Raw genomic sequence first — 22327 nt, forward strand, 5'->3', positions numbered from 1 at the left:
GCAATTAAATAAGAAACACACAGTAACAGTAGCAATACTAATAATAAAAGCATACAAAAGAGGTGTTATACCTGTAGAAAGGTGTTCACCATCTCAACTGAGTTCCACATGGACAACGCTTTCCTTTCAGCACCACATCTGTAGCTGTGTCTCAGAAAAATGAGAGGATGGTGGAGGCAGAAAAGGATGGAGTTTGCAAGGCTGATGCTGACAGCTTTCCCTGGAGAGAGCAAGGCAAAAAATGGCACACCTCTAGCAGTGTTCTTACCTTTCTTTCCCAAAACCATGCCTCCTACAGATGATGGGCATGGTACAGGATTACAATTTAGCCACACCCACACTAAGCTCTATGCTCTATGCTCTAAGCTCTATGCTCTATGCTCTAAGCTCTGCCCCCTCCCTGCAACCAGAAGAATCACTTTAGTATTGCTGGGAGGTTGTTCATTTGAGTTGCCCCTGGAAATGCCTCCAGGATTACATCATCCTCCTCTACCTACAATGCATGGCACTTTTGGAAGCATCTCAGTCACATCTCACCTGTCCTGTGAGGTCTTAGTGCACACTGGAGAGCTCTCCTTCTCCTGGGGTCTCAGTAGCCATTGCTACACCATGTGCATCCGTCACAGCCTACACAACAGACTTTATTACAGATTACTTTTTGTTATAAACCAGGGGCTAGGAAAGAGGACTACTGGAAACAGGACAGATGCGTGGATCAACAGCCTTTTTGGTGCTCTCCCCACATGTTGAATTATTGAAAAGATCTACAGAGCAGCAAAGATTGCTCTGTAGGACCGGCTCATCCCAACAGAGGAGGCTCCTGCAGGGATGAGGCACACTGTCACATCTCATGGTGTTCATTTGTCATCTCTCCAGCATGTGTCCTCAAGCCTGGGCTCCCTCTCCTCACAGGAAGCCCATGAGCCTGGCTCCACATCAGTAGTGCTTGCTGTTACCCAGGGACATGGCCAAGGCTGGTGGGGAATCAGGGGCCTTCTCTGATTAGTGTATGTTTGGTTGAATCCTGAAGCTAAGGTCCTTCCCCAGGGCACTGATTCAAGGGACAAGACACATGTCAACACATACGACATAACTATATTTTTGCCAGAAATCTCTACTGGAGTCTGATATCATAATTCTTACTCAAGAGAGATCATGGACAGAGAGCAGGCCCTCTTAAGGCCTCCTTAATATTTCATGATTATCTAATTCATTTCATGGAGAGTGATCTGCCTCTCGGTGTCAAACACCCTGAAGTCGGTCCCTTACAGACAAGAGTCGGGCTTAGTCCACTGAGCTGAGGACAGGAGACGCAGGGAAACACAGCAATATCTGGAGATTTGTCTCAAAGGAAACAAATGCCACAAAAGTGAGATCTCTTCTTCTCAGCTGTTAAAACCTGAGGACTAATTGTCTATGCAGACAGGAAAAAATAGCTGTTAGAACAATCTCAGTCAAGCTACCCCATTACACAAAACAAAACCTAAAAAAAATAATTTTCCTCCAACTTTTCCTAAGAACTTTGCAAGGTTTTTTCTACAAGGATCCACAAAGGAGAATGAACATCTCTTATGGGGACAAGCAGGAATGGGCACAAAGCAAAGCTTGGAGCTGCAGAAGGGCAGAACTGAAAATTAATCATTCAAGCATATTAAGCTCCATTATTGTGCACATTTAAGACATCTTCCTGAATGGGCTAATTTTGAAGGTATCTTCAGATACCAGAAATATAACCAAAAAAGTTGTTATGGCAGTCATGTTTGCAATTAATCTCGTCTGGGTATATAACAATTTTGTAGAAACAAGATTAAGATTGTTTAGAAAATCTGAAGATCCTACCCTAGACCACAGCAAAATACTTGATGCTGATGTTATTGGACATTCTGGAACATTTTGCAATAAAAAATGTAGAATCAGATCACCTGGCATGAAAAAAAAAAAAAAAAAAAAGGCTTTAAAAGTGGTTTGGGAATAGATGGAAGGGGGAAAGTGCAAGTTGACTTTAGGTAAGTCTGTCGATGTACTAGCAAAGGATATATTAATTTGGGTCCTAACAAAGCGAAGGACCCAAATTAATATATCCTGCCTGTCAAGACTTAAAACCTGATCCAGTAACTCAAATGAGGACTACAAAGCAGTTTCACTTCTTCAAAAGACCTAACTCCACTGAATAGCTAACTCAACTTAAACTTTTACTAAAGAGCTAAAATTTTAGTTAAATTTTACTAACTCAAGTTGAGAGTGCAGAAGCACTGATTCTGCTAAGAGGGGCCTGAAGTAAGCTGTCAATGAAAAGGATGATAAGGATTACAGAAATCTTTCATGTGTGATATCCAGGGTCTAACTATATGGTGCTGTACCTCCTCAACAACATCTGCACCAACCAGCTTTAGTTCAACATCACTACTGGTTGGTTTTCTCATAAGTTTGTTTTCTTCTCCTTTGGTCAGGTTCTGTGACACCTTCCCTGTTCTCAAAGGCCAATCAATCCCCTGACAAGAACTTGGTCAGGGCATAAGATGATTTCCATTATTAACAATATAATATGGTCCAGCATGAGTATGCTGCAGAGTTAAGCACTTTTTATGTTACCAAGTAGAGTTGTTACTTACATATAGTACATCCTCAATATTCGAGCAAGTTTCATACAGAACACACACATCATTATTGTATGATTGCTTTGTTTTTACACTTTAATCTTCTTCAATGGGGAAAACAAGATGTTTGTGGTTCCATAAAGCAACTTGCAAAATTAAAAATATATCTATTTTTTATTACCAGGAAAGAAATCAGAGGTGGGAAGTAGGAAAAGGGGCAGATTTGAGCCAGACAAGGCAGGCAAGAAATGGGCTAGAAGATGGGGGAAAAAGACAGAGAGGAAGTAATTTGTGCAAGACCTTGAAGCAAGGAGTCTGAACTGTATGTGGGAAGCTATAATATAAGAGATTTTTTTCCATAAAAATTCAAACCAAGGCAATGATATTTAAAAGCCTTAATAAGATATGAATTTGAGTAATACTTTAATTGTCTTTCTGAGAAAATTACTCAGGCAATCCAACACTCTTTTCCATATTGTTTTCCCCATCTGTGGAATAACTAAATAATTATGCCATTATTGTGTTGAAGCCTCACTTATTAGGAATTACAGCAACATCTGGTTATACTGACACTGGCTGTGGTTTAGTGATGAAACTTCCTGCAGTTGCTTTAGTAACCTCTTCTAGCGAAGGATAGATAGGATTAAACATTCTCTCACTCTTTTGGAAACTCATTAGTCTCTGCATTACTAATGCATTAATTTAGTAATAATAATTCTTCATACTTACCAATGTACTGACCTCAGGTCCTGACTTCTGGGATGACATTTGAGAATGTCTTAGTGAATACATACTAGTTTTCCTCTGTGTTTGAGCAGGCTTTTATTCTCTGTTGAATTTCTAATCAGCACCTGAAGGATCCCAAAAGGGTATTTCTCCAGTCCAGGAAAGGCTTCTGGAAAGGCTGCAGTGGCATTGCCTCTTTCATCCTCAAGGTCCTGGGTGAGGCAAATAAGCTCTAACTTTGCATATTTCTTGATCTATCACTTCCTGAAGGAGAAGTCAGGATCTAAGCTCTACACGGACTCTAACAAAGGTTCCCACTGTCAAGGGACAAAACAGCCTATTTTGCATACTGTTGCATCTGGAATTTTCCAAAGAGCCCTGAAAACTTAGACACCAAATGTCCATTGTAATCCCTCAAGAGTGAGACACCAAGCTCCTTGAGTAATGCTTCAGCCAACAAATCCAATTATGCTGAGGTACAGGTGATGTGACTGGAGCTGACTGTACTCTGACAATGGCTCACGCTGGATGGGGGCAGGAGAGCACAAGGGCAGAATAACATCAGAAGCCATGTGGCAGTCTGTGCTTTGACAGTCATGCACTGACACTTCTGCAGCTCTCTTACCTCTGGCAGCTTTAGATGCCAGGCTGCAGATAGGCACTCTAGGTGAGCCCAAAGACCTATTGGGGGGCAGTCAAAGTGCAGGTCTAAACATGCACTCTTCTGTAGATGTTTGTCTTTTTAGTAGCATATTTGTACCTGGTACAATTAAGTCCAGGAATGCTAACACACAGACCTGGATTGGGAAAATTGCCAGGCTTTTGGGAGGCTGCTGACAGTACAAGCTTTAGCACAAAAAGATAAGTGAAGTTTGTCTAAACTCCTATTACCTCTACTCTATCAATTCTTTAGCTAAAAGGTACCTTTTAGAACAGACTGTAATTCTGTCACTCAGTTGCTTGTTAGGTTTGACGTCTTTCATAAGTACGATAGCAATTCTGAAAGTCTTGGAAGGGTGCAGATGAGACATCAGGAAAAGCATGCACACCACAGAAGACTGTGCCAAAACAAATGAGTTTATAAAGATCAGTTGGCTATGTAGTCTATCTGAACATTGTACATGCCATGTCTTTCACCATATATTCTTCAGACTATAAATAAATCAAATTGACATATATTCACAATCTAGCACCATCTGCTGCATAAAGGAAGAAGGCATTTTAAAAGCAAAGGATCTGTTTGTTTCCTTACATGATATATGTTAATCAATTAAACGTATCCCTTGTTTTATAAATGTGCAACTTGACTTTAAATATAACAAGGATTTTACAAGAATAGTTTGAGGAAATCATTCTAACTATGGATTCTCATTTGCTATTAGTTTCTGCACCACGTTCAAATTCCTTTATTTCCAAAGCACTAAGCTGAGAGCAAGAAGCAGGAAGGTCTTATCTCAAGTGTGGTGACTCAGACCTTTATGGAAGAGATGCATATACAATCAGAGATAAGGGTTATGGTTTTAATACAAATTCTTCTCATTTAAGATAAATATTGAATGTAACATTTGAGACAAATAATTGTCTGCATCATTGTGAAGGGTTTTATTTTGCTAATTATATTTTTCAACTGTTTTCCCCTAAAATAGGTTTGGGGTTTTTACATTAGCTATGACAAAAGCATGAGATATTACTCCCAACAAATTTCATTCTGGAATGAAAGTTATACATTCATATAACTCTTTCCTATTTATTCCTTTACTTTAAAAAAAAAAAATGTATCATTCTAAAATTCTAAGGTCCTCTATCTATTTTTAAACATTTTGGAAGATCATGGCAAAGCATAGAGGCATATTCTAAAACTTATACAGGCTACCTCAAGAAATCAGGCTTAAGCAACTTTGTTACCCCATATGAAACTAAAATTAACTCATTCAGGAACTTAACTCTCACTCATTTCTTCAATAATTAATCTGCCTTCTTTGATATTACCACACAACGTTACAGAACCACTGAAATAATTTAATATAACAAACCTGTTAACAATTTAGATCTCTTAGACTAAAGCAGTGAAAAATTGTTTTGCTTTCTCCCTCTGCTTTGTCCAAAAGGCATTATTCTTAGCTATCTAGCTGTCAGCAACACTAAACAAAGGGATGTTAAATTAAGTTTCTGCTTTATAAACAGAAAGGGAAAAAAAATAGACCACAAAATTTCAGTGTGTTGCTGCAGTGAATTCTGGCCTGTGCAAAGCTGAAGCAGTTTTCCTTATGGGCACTGACAAAGACAACTGTCACTGTGGGCCACAGGGCGCTGTGAGCTGCAACCAGAATCCTGCCTGAACTCAGATCAGAGGCTGAAGGTCCCCGCAGTCCTTTGTTTCCATCAAAAAATGTCAGTTTTGCTTGTTTCTACAAGGAGGGAGGGGCTCTCTGGAGAAATTACAAGCACAAACTGGAGGCCAACCATCAGCTGTGCAGCTACTCCAACACAATTCTAAGTTGTTGCTTAGCTGTAAATGTGCATTCCCAACAGGACTCTTTAGCCCCGTGCTGAAGCTAGCAGGATCTTTGGTGGAGTACCTCTGAAAACCCCAGAGTGTTCAGCCTCATTGATTTTTCAAGAAGTATACTACAAAAATACACTGTCTGCTTTTTTGGTTATTTCTTTTGGCGAGCTACTGCATAGCTTAGACTACTAAAAAATAGGTAAGTGCAAGTCTTACACAGAAAAACAGGACTCAGAGCTGAAACATATTTTTACTCCTCCAATTTTCTGAATAGAGCCAAAAAAAAATGCTCATGCTGTAAGAACGACTTATGTGCTCAAAAGCTAAAATACAAGCCTCTGCTGCTCTGACTCACCAGCTGGTTTTAAAAACTACAAAGGAGTATAAAGACTTCACCTCTTCCCATTCTCTCTAAAGTTTTCTCGTCACAACTGCTTAGCCATCAGCAATGAAACTGAACAGCAGAAGAGTAATGAATTTTTCCTTAGTACTCTGAACCTCACTTTACTGCTGTTGTCTTTTTAAATCACACTTACTCCATTTCAGATCAGAACTTCAAATTACCTGCTACTAAATCACTCTCATTGGAAGCAAGCAGTCTACAATTTCTAAAAAAGAACATGAATGCAAGCCCTTTCATTACCCTTGAAACAGGATAATGCATTCCAAACAGAAGAGATTAAAAAAAATCAAAATTTAAACATCAAAAAGCCACACTCCTATGCAAATTTACATAAAAAGCTTATGACCATCAGTCATAGCTTTCCATAAAATTTCAGAATATCAGCTCTAAACATTGATGAATATACACCTCAGATCTAGTGATCTGTTTCTTCAGCTACTGATTTTTTCAGTTGTTAAGAAACTTTCTCCTGTTTCTTGCAAAATACAAGTTTATAATGTTACATATGCTGTAGGGAATCTTTCCTCATTGGACTGACTTTGAATATACCTGAAAGCGTTTTTGTTTCTTGTAGATTTTATCTGATATGGTCCAATGAACTCCAGTGAGCTTGAACATGACCTTGACATGCTGAACTTTACCTTCAGGTGAAAATTCAGAAAGTAACTGCTCACAGTCAAGTGCAGAATTGCTCTTTTCAGACAGAATTCTTGATCTTCACCATTCCCTGACCTGAAGCCAAGTGCAGTTAGCTTTTCTCCCATCCTCACATCTCCTCGGCACATAGGAAGTATGAATCCAAGCCTGGCTGCTCAGATGCAGGTATGGGGATTCTTTTTTTATATTGGAATTTCAGCTTACAAACACAGTGACTATTTCAAAATGTACTTTCGAGCACATAACTTCTAGTGGGAAAAAAAAATAGTCCCCAGAAATATCTTCAGCATGAATGTACCCAAACAAACTCATACGTTTTTCTGGATCAATAAATCCTTTATTTGCAACACGAGAGTTGCAGCTGTAGAAAGGGACCCTTAAGAACACACGTTTTCATACCTGCAGCTGAGCTTTCTGATCAAATTACATGTGTGCATGTGTGTGGATTTAAAATATGAGTTTAATACTAAAATCTTTGCAACTATATTCCTGTAAGTGTATAAAGCCATTTCCTTGTTTAAAGTGATCAAGTACTCCCTGAGTATTGTACTATCAACCAGTTCAAAATCTAAACTCACTTGCATTACAGCAGACTACATCTATCCCACTTACATGTCAAAGAGCCTGGCAGATTTCAAATCAGTCCCACTAACTTGACTGAGGAGAGCAGGTGTTCAACACCTTTGCAAAATCAGGTAATTTCAGGGGTTGCTTAAAGGTGTAAACTCAAGGCTATGTTCAAACCCATTTAGGAAGTTTAGAAGAGCAAGACCTAGACCCCTGGTCTGTGAGACCCTACCCTACAGCTTGGCCATTCACAGCACCATTCATCTCCCATGTGCATCCTCAGGCAGTGGATACAACAGTAATTACAGCATTAACTAGTAAAATACATGACAGAGTTTTGTGCCAAAACCAAGTTTGGTTGAAAACCAAAATTACCTTCAAGATCCTTACAAACTACTTCTTGGCAATTCTATGCATGCCCTTCCAGATGCATCCAGATTTCCTGATGGTGCTTCTAAGAAGAAGCTAATACAGGGCAAGTCAATAATCATCAAAACTGCTTCCCAAATTTAAAAATGGCATGTTACTGAAATCAATTGCTTTTGCAAAAATAGCTGAGGAAGAATGTGAATCTTTGGAAACTGAAAGACCAGTTTGCAAAATGCCTAAGCCAGTTTCTAATAATGTCCAAAAGCCATCTCAATTTATTTATTATTCTTGGCTCTTGAGTTCCAACCAGCAAATAATGTTCTATTCTTCACTCACAAAATGCACCCTTCATTATTCCCTGTTCAAGTTGACTCAAAAAAACCTGAGTCCTCCCATAGAAAATAAAATAGAGAAATTTTGTCATTTAATGTTTATGGCCCTTGACAAGCATCTCAATCAGTAATATTTTAAAGGAGTTCATCTTTCTTCAGTCCTAGCACTATTCTTTCTGCTTTCACTTTCCACATTTTTCCTGCAAATGTGGTTCATTATTTTCTCCTTTGTTATAAAAATACAGAGGACATACCTGCTTTACTGCAGCTATCAATAGCTACAAATTCAGAACGTAAAACCTGTGGGGTTTTGGTTTTTTCTCTAGCTTCAAACGGTAGCCAGCCAGAAGCAATGGTAGACCTAGAGAAGCCAAGAACACAAAATCCAGCGGGTATTGTGCCCAGGCTGGCTGGCACCAGCTCCGCACTGACCCTGAGACTGAAGTATTCTCTCCTCCCTCCAGACCCAAATTTGCCCGCAGGGAGACCGATGGACGTGGGAACCGCCATGACCGGCACATGACTCAATGAGCCCAGGAGCTGCAATCGGTCAGACCGCAGGCCCACGAGCCCACGGAGGGCCCTTTCCGGGGCGCTCCCGACCCTTCCCGGCCCTTCCCGCAGCCGCGGGTCCGACCCGACGCCTCCCGCGGCGCTCCCGGCCCGACGCGGGACGCACATTGCCCTCAGCGCCGCCGCCGCCGCGGGGCGGGACCAAGCCGCACGGACCGGCCAATAGAAACGCGGGCCGCCGCGGGGCTCAGCCAATCAGCGCCCGCGTTGGCAGCGCGGGCCGGGGCTGTGGGAGGGGGCGGTGGCGGGGCCCAGGACCCTCAGCCCGCCCCGCGGGAGAGCAGCGGGAGCGATCTGCCCCCGCTGAGCCCTGAGCTGCGTCCCGAGGAGCGAGGGGCCCGCCGGAACCCCGGGGCTGCGGCTGCCGACCCGCCTGAAATGCTGCTTTCCCTGGCCCTGGTTGCATCCCGGGTTTCCGACACCGCCGGGAGGCGGTGAGGTTTCGGGAGAACGTCGTCGCCTCATCCCTGGCCTGACAGGGACAATAAAACAAAATAAATCAAAATCGAATAAAACAGCCCAAAATGTGGTAAAATTTAATAAAATAAAATTTAAGGCGGGGTGAAATTAACCACGACACCAAGCAGGAGCAGGCAGGCCCCTGGCGCGGGGCGCGGCTCGCAAGGCTCGGGAGGCGGGAGCTCCGGCGGGCCCGCGCCCGTCACCGGGGCTAGCAGGGTGCGGGTCCGCTAGGAACGCCGCAGGAATGGCCCCTGAAAGCGAATGTGGCAGAAGTTCTCCGCGCGTCTCCGCCTGTGCTTCGTACTTCGTATTTCGATTTAGCCGCCGCATAGCAATTAAAAAAAAAAAAAAATATATATATACATATATATAGGCATATACATATACACACACACACACACACACACACACACATACATATATATATATATATATATTTATCTATTTATTTATATACTGTTTCTTCTTCTTTTTTTTTCCCCTGGGCTTTAGTTATTTGAGGTTAGTTACATTTAGTTCAGTTTGGTTTTTTTTTCTTAACTCTGAGACTGATTATTATATATACAGATCATTAATTCCCACAAGTTGACTCTCTGGAGTGCTTTTTTTTTTTTTTTTTACTAAGGTGGCCCAAATACTACGATTTGATGGAACACTTCAACACTTCTATTAAAACTCACAAGCTCTACAGACATGAAGATATTTCCCGTATCACAGTTGAATTATTATACCCTTTCCACGACCTCACAGCACACGATGCATCCCTCCCCAAAAGCATCTCCATGGCGGGTGCCCTCCTTTGGGAAAGCAGCAGAAAAATATTTTGAAATAAAGAACAGGTGGGAGATATTCCAGGTCCTGCTGACGGTGCTGTGAATGACAACAGGATTTTCAGCTCTGCCAAGAGATTAAAAAGATCCCCTCCTTTGCAGGAGAGGGATTTTCCTTTTATTTTCATGTCAGAAAGACAACTTGCGTCTTGGGATAAAACGAATCGAGTAAGTGGGTGCACAAGCCCAAATGGGGGGGGGGAACAAGAAGGAAAAAAAAAAAAAGGAAAAAAAAGCCGTCAAACAAATAACGTTACAGCATCAAATCTTTAAAGGAAATTCAAGACCGGCATTTGAATTCCCTCTTCCTATTGCTGTCAAGAAAGGTATAACCTTAAGTGAGCAAACGAAGGATCAGTTTTGTGTCTGAAATTCTCGCAGATACTCAAAGTAATTTGTTTGTATTTTACAATGCATCGCCTACACCCCGGACTGAAATAAGGCTCGATCCTGAGAACTCAGAGTCTTCGAAGTGTATCGAGCAATCAAAGAGATTTACCGTCAGCTTCAGAGTTGTGAGCTACGCCAAACCAAAAAGCGGGGCTCCCTCCTGACTGCCTGCCCGAGGGCACACGGAAAGCTCCAGCTCGGACCTGCGCGGGCAGACCCGCACAGCTGGCCGGTCACAGCTGGCGGGTCACTGTCGGCAGTGTTGCATCCTTTTGCCTGGTGAGTTGGAGGAGCTGCCAAGGGAAACAGAATTTTCTGGCAGTCTTTTTTTTTTTTTTTTTTTTTTTTTTTTTTTTTAAGCTGAACTCGTTTCAGATTTTTCATACCAAAGAATAAGAAGATTTTTCCCTCAAATAAAAGTAACAACGATTCTAAAGGAGAGTGTCCGCAAAAGTGGCACGTTTGACCGAGTGCAAACAGATAAAAACAGACTAATAATGTCCAGCCTTTAACAGCTCTGCCTTCGCCCTGTGCAAAACAAAATAGGGGAAAAAAATCGAAAATCCTAAGCATAGAGAAGAACAGATTGGATTTGAGATTTTTGCCCCTTGGTTTTGCTAAATGAGAGAAGGAAAATGCTCAGGCGACATATGCAAAGGCAAACTGTTTAGAGCTTGACCCAAAGACGCTGTATACAGATGGGTCTGAGCTTCCAATCATCAGAAGCATTGTAAAGAAACACGAGATCCTGCTGACAGCACCTCAACGAACAACTAGGCAATCAGTAGTTTGTCAGTAACTTTATTTCTTTTTTTAAAAAAATCGCATGACAAACTGGAACCAAGACCAAAATACTGTATCCACTGTACATCGTTCATTAGAAAACAAACATACACCACATTTGTATTCTACCAAACAGAGAGTGTATTTCCTTTAAAATTATATAGTGCGTGCTTTTAAAGTCATGCTTTTCAATATTTATTTTACATTTGTTCCTCAAATATTATCTGCTATAAATAATTGCAACTTGATCAAATGGTGCACCTGTTACGCGAACCTCTTCCATGCTGCAAGAGTGGCAATTTGTTGTCTGCTTTTTTCTGTCTTTCCAAAAAAGCTGTTGGTATTGCTTTATTAGGACCCAAGCAAGCACGGATGAAGTGTCAAATAAAGTGTACAGGTGCCAGAGGCGCTTGCAGACCCGGGTCTGCTGCTGAGCCCCACGGCTCAGACGGCTGGAACGAGTGATGGGAGAGCGCATAGAAAAAAAATCGTTTCCAAAAGGCACAATTTTCTCGACACAAAGGTACAATAAAAATATATGGCCACTGAAATGCGGGCTCCTATCGGGATGCGGTGCCTGTCCAGCGGGATCCCAGGCCCGCCAGGGTTTCTCCCTCCCGCCCCTGTCCAGGCACCGCAGCTGCAGCGCCGGGGCGACGCAATGGAAGGATCCCGGGGACGCCCGCGCACCCCTGCCCGCCCCGCCGGCGGCTCTGCCCGCCAGCCCGCGCTCCTGCGCGACACGGCCTCCCGTGGGACCGCCCCGGGAGCCCAGAGTAGTGGGAGGGGGGCTGCAGCGCTCCCCTCACCCCCGCCCCGCCCCGGCCGCCTCCCGCATCACTGCTCGCGGTGCCGGCTGCCGCTCTCCGGGTCGCTCTGGTCGTCGGTGAAGCAGACGTCCACATCGCTCTCGTTATCAGTCTTTTGCTCCTGCTCGGGCTGCGCATAGCCAGAGTCACTCTTGTCCTCGGCCGCCTTGCCGAGGCTCTGCCCCGGGTGCCGGGATTTGACGTGCCGCTCCAGGTCGCGGCGTCGCACCAGCACCTTGCCGCAGTACTCGCAGCGGTAGGGCGTGTTGCCCTCGGCGTGCAGGCGGATGTGTTTGTTGAGATTGCTGGGGTCCCCGAAGGGCCGCAGGCAGACCTTGCACTTAAGCGGCTTGTAGCCGGTGTGAGTCCGCATGTGGATCTTCAGCCCGTACTTGCGGGAGTACAGCTTCCCGCAGTACAGGCACAGGTGACCGGTCTTGGGTTTCCCTCCGGCCGCCCCGGCCGCCCCCGCCGGCAGCGCCTCCAGCCTCCCTCGGCCTTTCTCGGCCGCGAGCTCGGAGAGCTGCTGCGTGTGCATGGCGATCTCCCGGTCGATGCTGGCCAGCGAGCCCAGCTCTGCGGCGTGCAGACCCGCCGCCGGCCCCGCGAAGTACGACACCGACTCAGGGTACTTCAGGAGGCCGCCGAGGTGCAGCTTCAGCGGGTAGTAGGGCGCTGCCCCGTAGAGCAGCTCCCCGTTGTAGACGGTGAGCGGCATCACCGGCAGCCCGCACTCCCCCGCGTACGCCTTCAGCCCCTCGAAGGGCGGCAGCGCGAAGCGCTCCAGGGCCCCGCCGGGCAGCGGCGGGTAGCGGGCGGGCGGCAGAGCGGCCGCGGGCAGCCCCCGCTCCACCTGCCGGAAGGCCGAGGCCTCCTCCAGCGGCGACAGCAGCGGGAAGGCGCGCAGCCCGCCGCCGCAAGCCAGCCCCGCCGCCGCCGCCTGCGGGGCGGCCTCACCCGGCAGCGCTCCGCACTTAGGCGGCGCCTCGGCGGCGGCGCGTCCCGCCTTCAGTCCCCCCAGCAGTTTGGAGAAGCCGAGGGCGGCGGCGCCCCGCGCCTCTTCCCGCAGCGACCCGGCGGGGCGGAAGGCCGAGCGCGCCCCGGGGCACAGCGCCAGCCCGTTACCGCCCGCCGGCCCCAGCAGCGGCCCCGGCCCGCGGGCGGCCCCCACGCTCATGTCCAGGGCGCGCTCCTGCTCCTCCTTGCCCGCCGCCCGCTTTGGCAGCGCCGGCTTGGCGAGCGGCGGGGAGGCGACGACGGCCTCCCGCTTGACGGCCTCCCGGGGGCCGCAGCCGGGCGGCGGGTGGCCGCGCAGTGAGGCGGCCGGCAGCTCCTTGGGGGCCAGGCCGAAGGCGGTGGCGGCGGGCCGGCCGTGGTCGTGATGGAGGAAGGGCCGGCCGTGGCTCAGAGCGCAGTGGAAGTGGACGTGGGCCTTGAGGCTGTTGGGGTATTTGAAGGTCCTCCAGCAGTACCAGCAGATGTACCTCTCCTCCCCTGCGGAGGCAAGAGGAGGTACCCGTCAGCGGCGGCCGCGCATCCCCGCGCCTCCCCGGGCATCCCCGCGCTCCCTCCGCCTCGTCCCGCCCCCGCCATGCTGCGCCGCGGAGCGGTGCGGGCGCTGTGCGGTCCGGGCTGAGCTCCCGCGAGCGGGGCGCCGTAGGGCCGGGGGGAGCAGCTGCTGCCGCGAGTCGTCTGTCGGGGGGCCCATCTGTTGGCGTTTGCAGAGGAGGTAGCGTATGTCAGGGAGTCGGCTGCACCGAACAAAGGCCAATCTAATGATCGTGAGCCCCTCATTACGCGGCGAGACAATATCCGATATGTATGGGCCATATGTAATCGTTCCCTTTCAGAGGACAATGCCCTTTGTACCCCGTCCCATTTCGACTTCTCTCAAGCGGAACAGACCTCGGTGGCCGCGGCTGTGGTGGCTGCCCGACACCGCAGAGGCTCAGACTCTGCTTTCCCCCTCCTGCCTTGCTTGCCAGGAGAGTACTCCCAAAGAAGAGCACCTCCCCAGCCCCGAGAGTAAACGCCGCCTCTGTGGCCACCTGTCTGTCTAGCAATTCCTTCCTTCCTTCCTTCCTTCCTTCCTTCCTTCCTTCCTTCCTTCCTTCCTTCCTTCCCTCCCTCCCTCCCTCCCTCCCTCTCCCCACTTTCCCCTTTCCTTTCTCCTTCCTCTCCTCCTTCTCTCCTCTCTTCTTTTTTTTCTGTCTCTTTGTACCCATCTGTCTCTCTCTCGTTTCTCCCAGTCACCATACTACGCTGGTAAGCCTCTGAATTTCTCTTTCTGCTCTTGCCCACCCTGACCGTCCCCAGCTGACCCTCATCCCGCAGTTTCATGCACCGAAACACCTAAGGTGAGGCCAAGAGCCGCACGGAAATGAGAGCCCGCTCCAGGCCTGGGGCCAGTTCTTCACGTTTCAGGGAATCCCGTGGGGGATGACAGGGGTGAGACCTTGCATCGTGCCCCTCGTCTGTCGGGGCACCCGGGGAGGACGGGTCGCCGTGGTGGATGCGATGGCCGTGACCCAACCTCCCTGTCACCGGCTTTTGGGGGGGATCAGTCGATGTCTGCTGCGGGTGGAAAACGGAATCTTCGCTCTCCGCGGGAAACTCGTGTGCGAGCTCGCGTGGAAGCATCGCACGCCGTTGCCTGTATCTCGCCGCGTGTGTGCTCGCCGCCTTTCCTCGCTAGCCGTGGAGAGGCGGTCCCGGGATCTGCAGCATTGTGAAGGCGCTGGGGGCTGGTTTTCACCCCGTCGAGGAGGGCGAGAAACGAGACTGTGTCTGCCCGGGCCCCAGAGAGGCAGCGGCCACGGAAGGAGGAACCAAGGTGTCAGTCCCACTGCCGTGCATGGGAAAAGGGTAAAGGATGGAAAGGAATACAGCCACGGACCGCCACGGACTCCCTTCCGCTATCTTCGTTTGCCTGTGCAGGTCTCTACAGCAGCGCGGGTGTCCTCGGCAAAAGATGGTCGGGACAGGCTCCTGATCGCCACCGAGCCCAGCTCGGCGCTTCCCCGGCTCAGCTCCAGTTCAACAAAAACAGCTCCAGGGAAAATATATAAAAAAAAAAAAAAAAAAAAAAAAAAAAGCCCAAAAAAAAACCCCAAACCACTGCACAACCCCACCAAAAACCACCTCTTTCTCACCACGATGACCCAAATTAAAGGGGTCAGACACAGAAAAATTCCAAATTTTTGATTTAGTTTGCTTTTTGCGTTTTGTGTTAAAAAAAAACTAAATTCTCTGAATTTCTTCTGCTACCTCTTTTCGGTTGGTGGGGGTTTGGACTTTAGTTTGATTTTCGGCTTGTTTTTTTCAGCATATGGTCATGAAAAGAAGAGCATTCCAGCATGCTGATATACTTTTTCTGAGTCTGTATTATTCAGGCTAGAAACTGGGACTGAAGACACAGCAGATCCGTAGGGTCACTTTGCAAATCAGCCTTGCTTCGACGGCGCGAAGAAGACGCCGCACGCTGGGAGCCTCTTGCAGACCTGAGCTCTCTTTCATTTTTCCCCCGAGTAGCACTGGTACCCATCCGCAGCAAGGGCTGCTGGACAGGAACGGGGCGCAACACAGCCGCGAGTCCTCCTTGCTTACCGAAACTTCGCCAGGCTTTTCGAGGGGGTGACCCTCGGCAGATCCATGGCCTCACTGTCCTTCGACGTGGCGAGGACAGAAATGTGACCAAGAGTTTATTTTCCGGGTGTACTTTTCGTACAAGGAGGGATTTGGGCTCTTGCACACAGCCCGATGTGATAGGATAGCCAGAGCCTGGCCTTCCCGCAGCCATCCCTTCGGGCCGGACTCTGGTCACCTTGAGGAGCGGCCAGCCGTGACGGAGGCAGGGGGTAGCTCCTGCCCGGATCGTGCACTCGCTCCCTTCCCGGGGACACTGCCAAGCTGAAGGATGTTCTGCGCCAAGCAGGAGCGGCTGGGGTTCCCTCATCTCCCGCGGAGCGGGCTCAGCCCGAGGGGAGTGCCCACAGGCAGCTGCCGCCACCGACGCCCCAGGGAGCGCCCGGACCCAGGAGCAGCGGAAGGGGGTGGCCGCCGACAGAGAAGCCCGACAAGTGAACGCTGATGTGGTCCGCCTTTTTTTCCCTGGCCTTTTTTTTTTTTAATGTGCTGCCACCTTATCATTTTATTAACACCGGTGTAATTCCAGCTAAAATTAGGTTTGCGGATTGAAACGAGCCGTCCCAGACTGGTGTCTTCCCCTTCCCACCGTCTTTGCCTATTCTGATCTCAGTGTGATTTGACGCCAACTTAACCTTTTACCTAACGTATTCTAATTTACAAGGACTGCCCAGTACTGTCCAGTTTTGGCTTGACTGTGTGAATCTACACGCAAGAGAACCTGAAAAGAGTCTCTGAAACTCTGAGGACGGAAGGTAAACCCGATGTTTTGAGAAACAGCATCGAGCTGAACAGTGAGCTGAACTGAGCTGCCTCGCATATCAACTATAGCGATGTTTCACAGAAACCCCATTTGCCTATCAAAGAATCATTAAATCGGGCCGATTAGGGAACAACTCGACGCACGGGGGCCTTTCCATACGCTGCCGAGTTAATAGATCACCCTTTAAATGTAAGCAGATGGAGCCTTAGTTTAAAGGATGGTGGGTTAAATTCACGGCAGCTGTACTGGCATTTATTTTTCTGAGGGCCCAGGTTTGCCTACAGCAGTTTGAGTTCCTGTCAACGGCGTTAGCTAAAGAGGGTTTGTTTAGTTTCATTTAATTTGGTTGCTCTGAAATGAGTGCCCGCATCTGTACCTTTCTCGTCGTGCGTCGGCGTGGCTGTGACGGGGATGTCAAACCACTGCGCCAGAGGGTTGGAGTACCAGACGGTAAGCTCCTCTCCCGGCTGGACATCTCGCAGCGCCCGGTAGAAAATCTGGAGAGGGAAGAAAGGAAACTTCTTCAGGAGGCTTGAGAGGGGAGGCAGGTGGCGGAGAGAGGTGCCATGCCAGCCCGGAGCCGCGAGTGGGGTACCTGTCCTCCTGGCAGATCCGCAACAGCCTCCAGTGTCTGCTCTTGGGAGTTTCGGGCAGCTCGGATTAACCCTATCCACTCCAGAGCTGAGCTCCCGGCTTCATCCACTAATTCCCCTCTGACCATCCGCACCTGGAAAACAGGAGGCACTGCTGTCATTTTCAAGTGAAACGAAACGCAAAAAGAGCAAAAAGCTTACCCGTCCCCCTGCCTGCCTGCCCGCTCTGCCTGGCCCGTCGAGCTGCATCCCCACAGCAGGCAGGGGGCTGAACATCTCAGCTATAAGCAGCAGCGAGAGCATCTCCTTTTGCCGCCTGTTTAACGCTGCCATCCTCACCCACCTTTGGGTAGGACAATCCCCGGCTAGCAGGTGCCTTGGCAGAGATGCGGCTGCCCTAGAGGCGGTTGCAGCTCCGCAGCGTAAGGATGGAAGAACCCGTGCCCGGAGAGGGTAAACGAGATTTTTCCCTTGGGTAGCATTGATCCAAACGCATCTTGTCCAGTTGCAGTTGTTACATTTCGCTTAAAGCTATATTTAATACCCAGGTACGATTTTTAGTTTTTTTTTTTCATCTCTAAGTCCGTGCAAAACCATTGCGACATGCAGGACTAGTCGGGAGACGGGGAGAGGGAAAGGGGAGACGATTCTGCTTAGCTACCAAGTCCCTGTAGCCCCATACTTCATAATCTGCTTGCCCATACAAAGAGAAAATGAAGTGCCCATTCCCTGAATGACCGTGCAATAAAAGTCATCGGAACAAAGCAGTCTAAAGCGAGAAACCAAGGGAGCCAGATGAGAAATAAATTTGAGTGGGCTGGCAGAGCGTTTAAAAACAATTAAAGTGCATTAAAAATCAGAGCGGAACGCGTGAGCCGCGGCTGCCCGGGGGGCGAAAGGAGGGGTCTCATCCGCAGCCCCCTGAAGAGCCTGATGGACGGGGCGAGAGCCTTTCACCGCCTCCTTCTCGCTCCTTCCCTCGGACGCGGACTGACCCCGAAGCCGGCAGCCGTGTGGCCGTCATCCCTCCCGCTCCGGCTGTGCGGGTTGGTTGCGGCTCCAGGGGAGCGGGTCCCCCCGAGGCTCTGGGGGAAGGTCGAGCTGCCCTGGGCTGCCCCGACACCTGCGACCTGCACCCCGGCTCTGTCTCCGGGGTTGCCCCGGTCCTCTCGCCCCACACTCCCTTCAGGCCCAAGCCAAAGTACTCGCGGCCGAGAAGAGAGATTGGGGGGCACGAACCCGAGCCAAACACAGAAATAAATCGGTGCGTCTGCCTCTGCCCTGCTCCTTCCCGGGACAAAACCCGGGGTCTGTGACAGACTCATGCCCTCGCCTCGCCGGGGCTCCAGGAGCGAGGAGCCGGCCGTGGCAGGTCCCGGTTCTGCCAAGGAAAGGGGCAATGCCCCAGTGAGCGGAGCCCCGGGGGGCGGGGGCTGGGTGGCGGGACCAGGGGCCTCCGACATCGGGCACGGAGCTCAGGCGACGCTTCCAGCACGTCTCTGTCCAAGGCGGGGGAGCGTCCACTCCTCCGGGAGAGCCCCCGTGTCCTCTGTCCTCGCCCCGGAGGTCTGCCGGGCTGGGGGCCCCGGCGCTGGGGAGGAGGGGGAGAGGGCACGAGCGGGCAGGCTTTCCTGGCAAAACCACGGGGACATATCTCAGGACGTTCTGGAAATGCTTCCCTTTGCTTTCCTGGCTCTCTCTAAGAAGGAAGGATTGAAGAGAGACGGGGAAGAGCAGCCTCTTCTCCCAAAGCCGGCTTCCCCCGAGTCAACGAATAATCAAAGTCCAGCGGTGCAGGAGTGACCGTAGGAAAATACCTTTTTTTTGGGTCCTGGCTCCTTGCGGTCTGACAGGTACTTGCCCAGTTTGAAGGTGCCCGGCACAGGACCCAGGCGCAGCCCAGCCGGGATGCAGCTCTCCGCGCTGACGCTGATGGCCGGAGCCCTGCTGGTTTGCATCGCTGCCGCTGGGTGTGAGCGCTCGGGAACCCCAACTACTTAAGGGGGCCGGAGTGACAGCGGCAGGCGGCGGGAGGATGAGCACAGGCGTATCTCCGCCCGCAGAGTGACGCGGCGCTGTGTGGACGCCGGCTTTTCAACGGGAGCAGGAGGGGTACCCCTTGGCAGGGGGATGCTCTGGGGCGCAGAGTTTGGTGAGAGAGTTTGGCTCCTCGAGCAGCTGCGGAGTCCCATCCAAGAGGGTCACATGGAGCCTTTCCCTAACCCTCCTGCATAATCAGGCGGAGTGAATGGCTGGCAGACAATGGGCCAGGCGACCTTCCCATTCCTAAAAATCCAATTTGTCAAGGGCAAAGAAAAGGCGCTGGTGAATCAAAGGTCTGGAGGGACCATTAATCCTCAGCATGGGGTATTGTCCCCGAGACAGTTACGATATTTTAAGTGACAAATCCACTGTATAATTTCTCCATAAATTTTACTTCCTTTTATTGTTCCTCGACAAACCAGTTTTGGAAAATAAGTGACTATTTTAAGTCTACTTGGCTGAGCCTTTTGAGGTTTAATATACTTCAAAGATTTTTAATTCTCTTCCCTTGGCTTTATTGTAAAGGAGATTAAACAAAGAGATGGGGAATGTTTTGAGGACTTGTTAACTTCTATTGATTCCCGGCGTGTGCCATACAGAAATTGGGCAGGTACTTGATGGGAAAACACCAGAAAATACCTACACTTTTTTTTTTAAGAACGACCATATTACCATTTCAGTGGTTTGGTTTCAGGCCAGTAATCTGTTTCAGAAGAGCTTTGATCCTTAAGGAGGATGAATAGCACAAAATATGAGCCGCCGTAGCCCGTGTAAAACACAAACCGCTGCACCTGCGAGCGCTGGGGAAGCTGCGTCTGTAGTGCGTGCGATTAAGAAATAGAGACAGGAGGAAATAGAGACATACAACCACCAGGAAACAGGCAGTCCCGGCCAGCAGATAACACAGATATCTGGCAAACAGTGTGCAGCCGGATTCCTCCTTTAATACATCCACAAGTTCCTTGCCCACACACTAAATCTCTTGCACCGAAATCACTTTAGGACGTGGTACCTGCAAAAAGCAACCGTAAATAAAGCCAGAACGAAGATATTTGAATAGAGTGTGAGCCTATGTCCCCCCTCTTCATATAAAAATTTTAATTAAGACACAACGAGGTGCTAGGATTAAGTCATCTTATAATTCAGGCTGGATAAATGTCCCAGGAATTTTCCAGGAGCTGAAAAGGAAAGGTCCGCGACTTTTTTCCTTAAGTGCATGCAACAGTTCAGATGTGCCTGTCAGACTAAGAGGGACACTAAAAAATTCAATTTTCCACTTTCGCTTTTATTCTCCTATCTAATTCCTGCTGGCGGGTTTTCTCTGCTCCATGCCTCATAACGCTCCAAAAAGAAGATTTCTAAACCTTTCTGCTTTTGAGAATTTGCAAAGTTGCACATGAGACTTTATCCACTGCTTTCGGAAACAATGGCAGAGATTAAGCTTTTTTTTTTTTTTTTTTTTTTTTTTTTTTTTTCCCGGGGCGTTTTTGTAATAGTCAGCCCTAATAAATTTCAAAAGGAAAGCAAAAAAGCTACGCTTAGAGGTACATCTGCCAACAGATGCCAGGTAACTGAGCGGGCTCTTCTCAAGTAACCCGCTTTCTGCAAGATAAACCTTGGCACGTCGCTTTCAATGCGATTGTGTGTGGGAGCTTTACTCTGGATTTATTCGCCGCCGTCACGCGTGGCACAGTGAGAGCAAAGGCCACAAGGATGCGCACGGGGAACGAGAGCGATTTTGAACCGGCACCTCTCACCAGCCGGCGGTCGCAAAATTCTTCTTTCCTCTCTCCCTTCACCGCGCCGGAAAGCACTGAAAGCTCAGCCCGGCAAGTCTGAGCTGCTGCGATGGTATTTGCCCTCGATGGCCCGTTCGCCGCGGCAATGCGCTGCCAGCCCGCCCGGTGCCGGCCGGCCGCCTTCCCGGGGCACCGGCGGCCGCTGCCACGGCCGGGGCGAGCCCTGAAGTGTCCGCGCCTCGGTAAAGCGGCGGGAGCGCGGGGCTGCTCGGTGCGGCCCGTCCCGCCCTTGGCGCTGCCCGCGGGCGCGGGGAGGGAAGCGCGCAGCTCCCCCGGACGGGCGGCACCGGGAAGGGACGGGGACAAGGACGGGACGGGGCGCTGCCGCCGTCCGCTCCGAGGGCTGCTGGTCGGCACGGAGCCCGCGTAGGCTGTGAGTGTGTTTTTAGTAATGGTCCGCATTGGCGCCGCGCGAGATAGATGTCGCGCCTGCCCCACCCCGTGCCTTCCCCCTGCAGCATCAGCGACCATCGATCGCATCTCTCCGGGGTGCAACGCCAGGGACTGTCCCGGGAGCAAGGGTGGGTTCGTTTTCACTTCGGCAGGGCTGGGAAGAGGAGGGAGGAGAGGATGTGGGGAACTGAAGATGACCCCTTTGATCAGCGGCATGAATGGGGGGAAAAGGATAAACAAGAAGTTGAGAGCAATAAATTTAAGCCATGAACATGTCCCTGTAACCTCTGGCCTGGCCACTCGAGGATGAGACCGGCTTGAAATTCCGCGAGCCGCAGAGGTAGAGAGAGAGCCTTTAAGGCGACCAAGGTACCCTACTGCTCCGCCTCGGGAGCCGCTCCCTTCCAGGCCTTAATGAGTCAAAAAGCGTGAACGACACGCGAACAATTTTATCAATAGGACCATGTAAAGGCCGACTGTGAGGAAAGTTATTTATTAATATAGCCGATTGTGGCTGGTTCCCATCCACTCAGAAAAGAAAAGCCCTTGCTCTGGAAGCATTCACACCAGTTCTCCAATTTTTATTCTGTCCTGTGGCTCAAAGTTGAAGTTCCCCAAGTGAAATAAATTGTCCACAAAAGAGGAAAGGAACCACATTTTCTTTTATTTTTCCTTCCCTAAAAAGGAAGGGTGAAACCGATCTAATGTGCCCACTGGAGCAAGATACAGCATGAAAGGCCGGGTGTTAAAAGTAAAAGCAGCCTTTGGAGCAAATGGGATGGAAAATTAAATGAAATTAAATAGCTTGAACGACCGTATTGTCCCTTATTAAAAAGACACATTAATTACATGGTTTCAGCTTTATTCAAAGACAATGTTTAGACTCAATCAAAACATTCCACTATCGCTCTTTATATACTTAAACCGGGCTACTAGAGGCACCATTAAAGAGAGATCACTTTTGCCCAGAGATGCGATGAAAGTTATTTTCCTTGGCGGCCCTTATTTATGCCCACCGCTGAACTGCCGGTGCCCCTGAGTAACACTTTGGCACACTGTTCTCCCTGATTTAACAGGTTGCCCCATA

The 22327-nt window shown here is 49.2% G+C and overlaps 1 protein-coding gene across 1 annotated transcript; it reads right to left on the reverse strand.

The window, feature by feature from the left end:
* Nucleotides 1–11262: 11262 nt before the first annotated feature.
* PRDM13 (PR/SET domain 13) lies at nt 11263–18963 on the reverse strand. Its single transcript, XM_041414863.1, has 4 exons — nt 18823–18963; nt 17008–17139; nt 16789–16909; nt 11263–13498 (listed from the first exon to the last, which is right to left on the reverse strand). Exons 1-4 carry the CDS (start codon nt 18961–18963, stop codon nt 12033–12035), a joined length of 1860 nt encoding a protein of 619 aa, XP_041270797.1. The 3' UTR covers nt 11263–12032.
* Between the last annotated feature and the right edge of the window lie 3364 nt (nt 18964–22327).

The sequence above is a fragment of the Onychostruthus taczanowskii genome, unplaced genomic scaffold, assembly GCF_017590055.1.
Source record: "Onychostruthus taczanowskii isolate IOZ18803 unplaced genomic scaffold, ASM1759005v1 scaffold48, whole genome shotgun sequence".
Lineage (NCBI taxonomy): Eukaryota > Metazoa > Chordata > Aves > Passeriformes > Passeridae > Onychostruthus > Onychostruthus taczanowskii.

Bases quoted from the DNA above. Each gene is read 5' to 3' on its own strand.
- PRDM13 (XM_041414863.1), bottom strand. From the start codon at position 18,963: ATGCAAACCAGCAGGGCTCCGGCCATCAGCGTCAGCGCGGAGAGCTGC. The intron at 17,140-18,822 runs GTATTTTCCTAC...CCTGTTTTCCAG, and splicing joins AGCCAGGACCCAAAAAAAAG to GTGCGGATGGTCAGAGGGGA. The intron at 16,910-17,007 runs GTACCCCACTCG...TTCCCTCTCCAG, and splicing joins CGGATCTGCCAGGAGGACAG to ATTTTCTACCGGGCGCTGCG.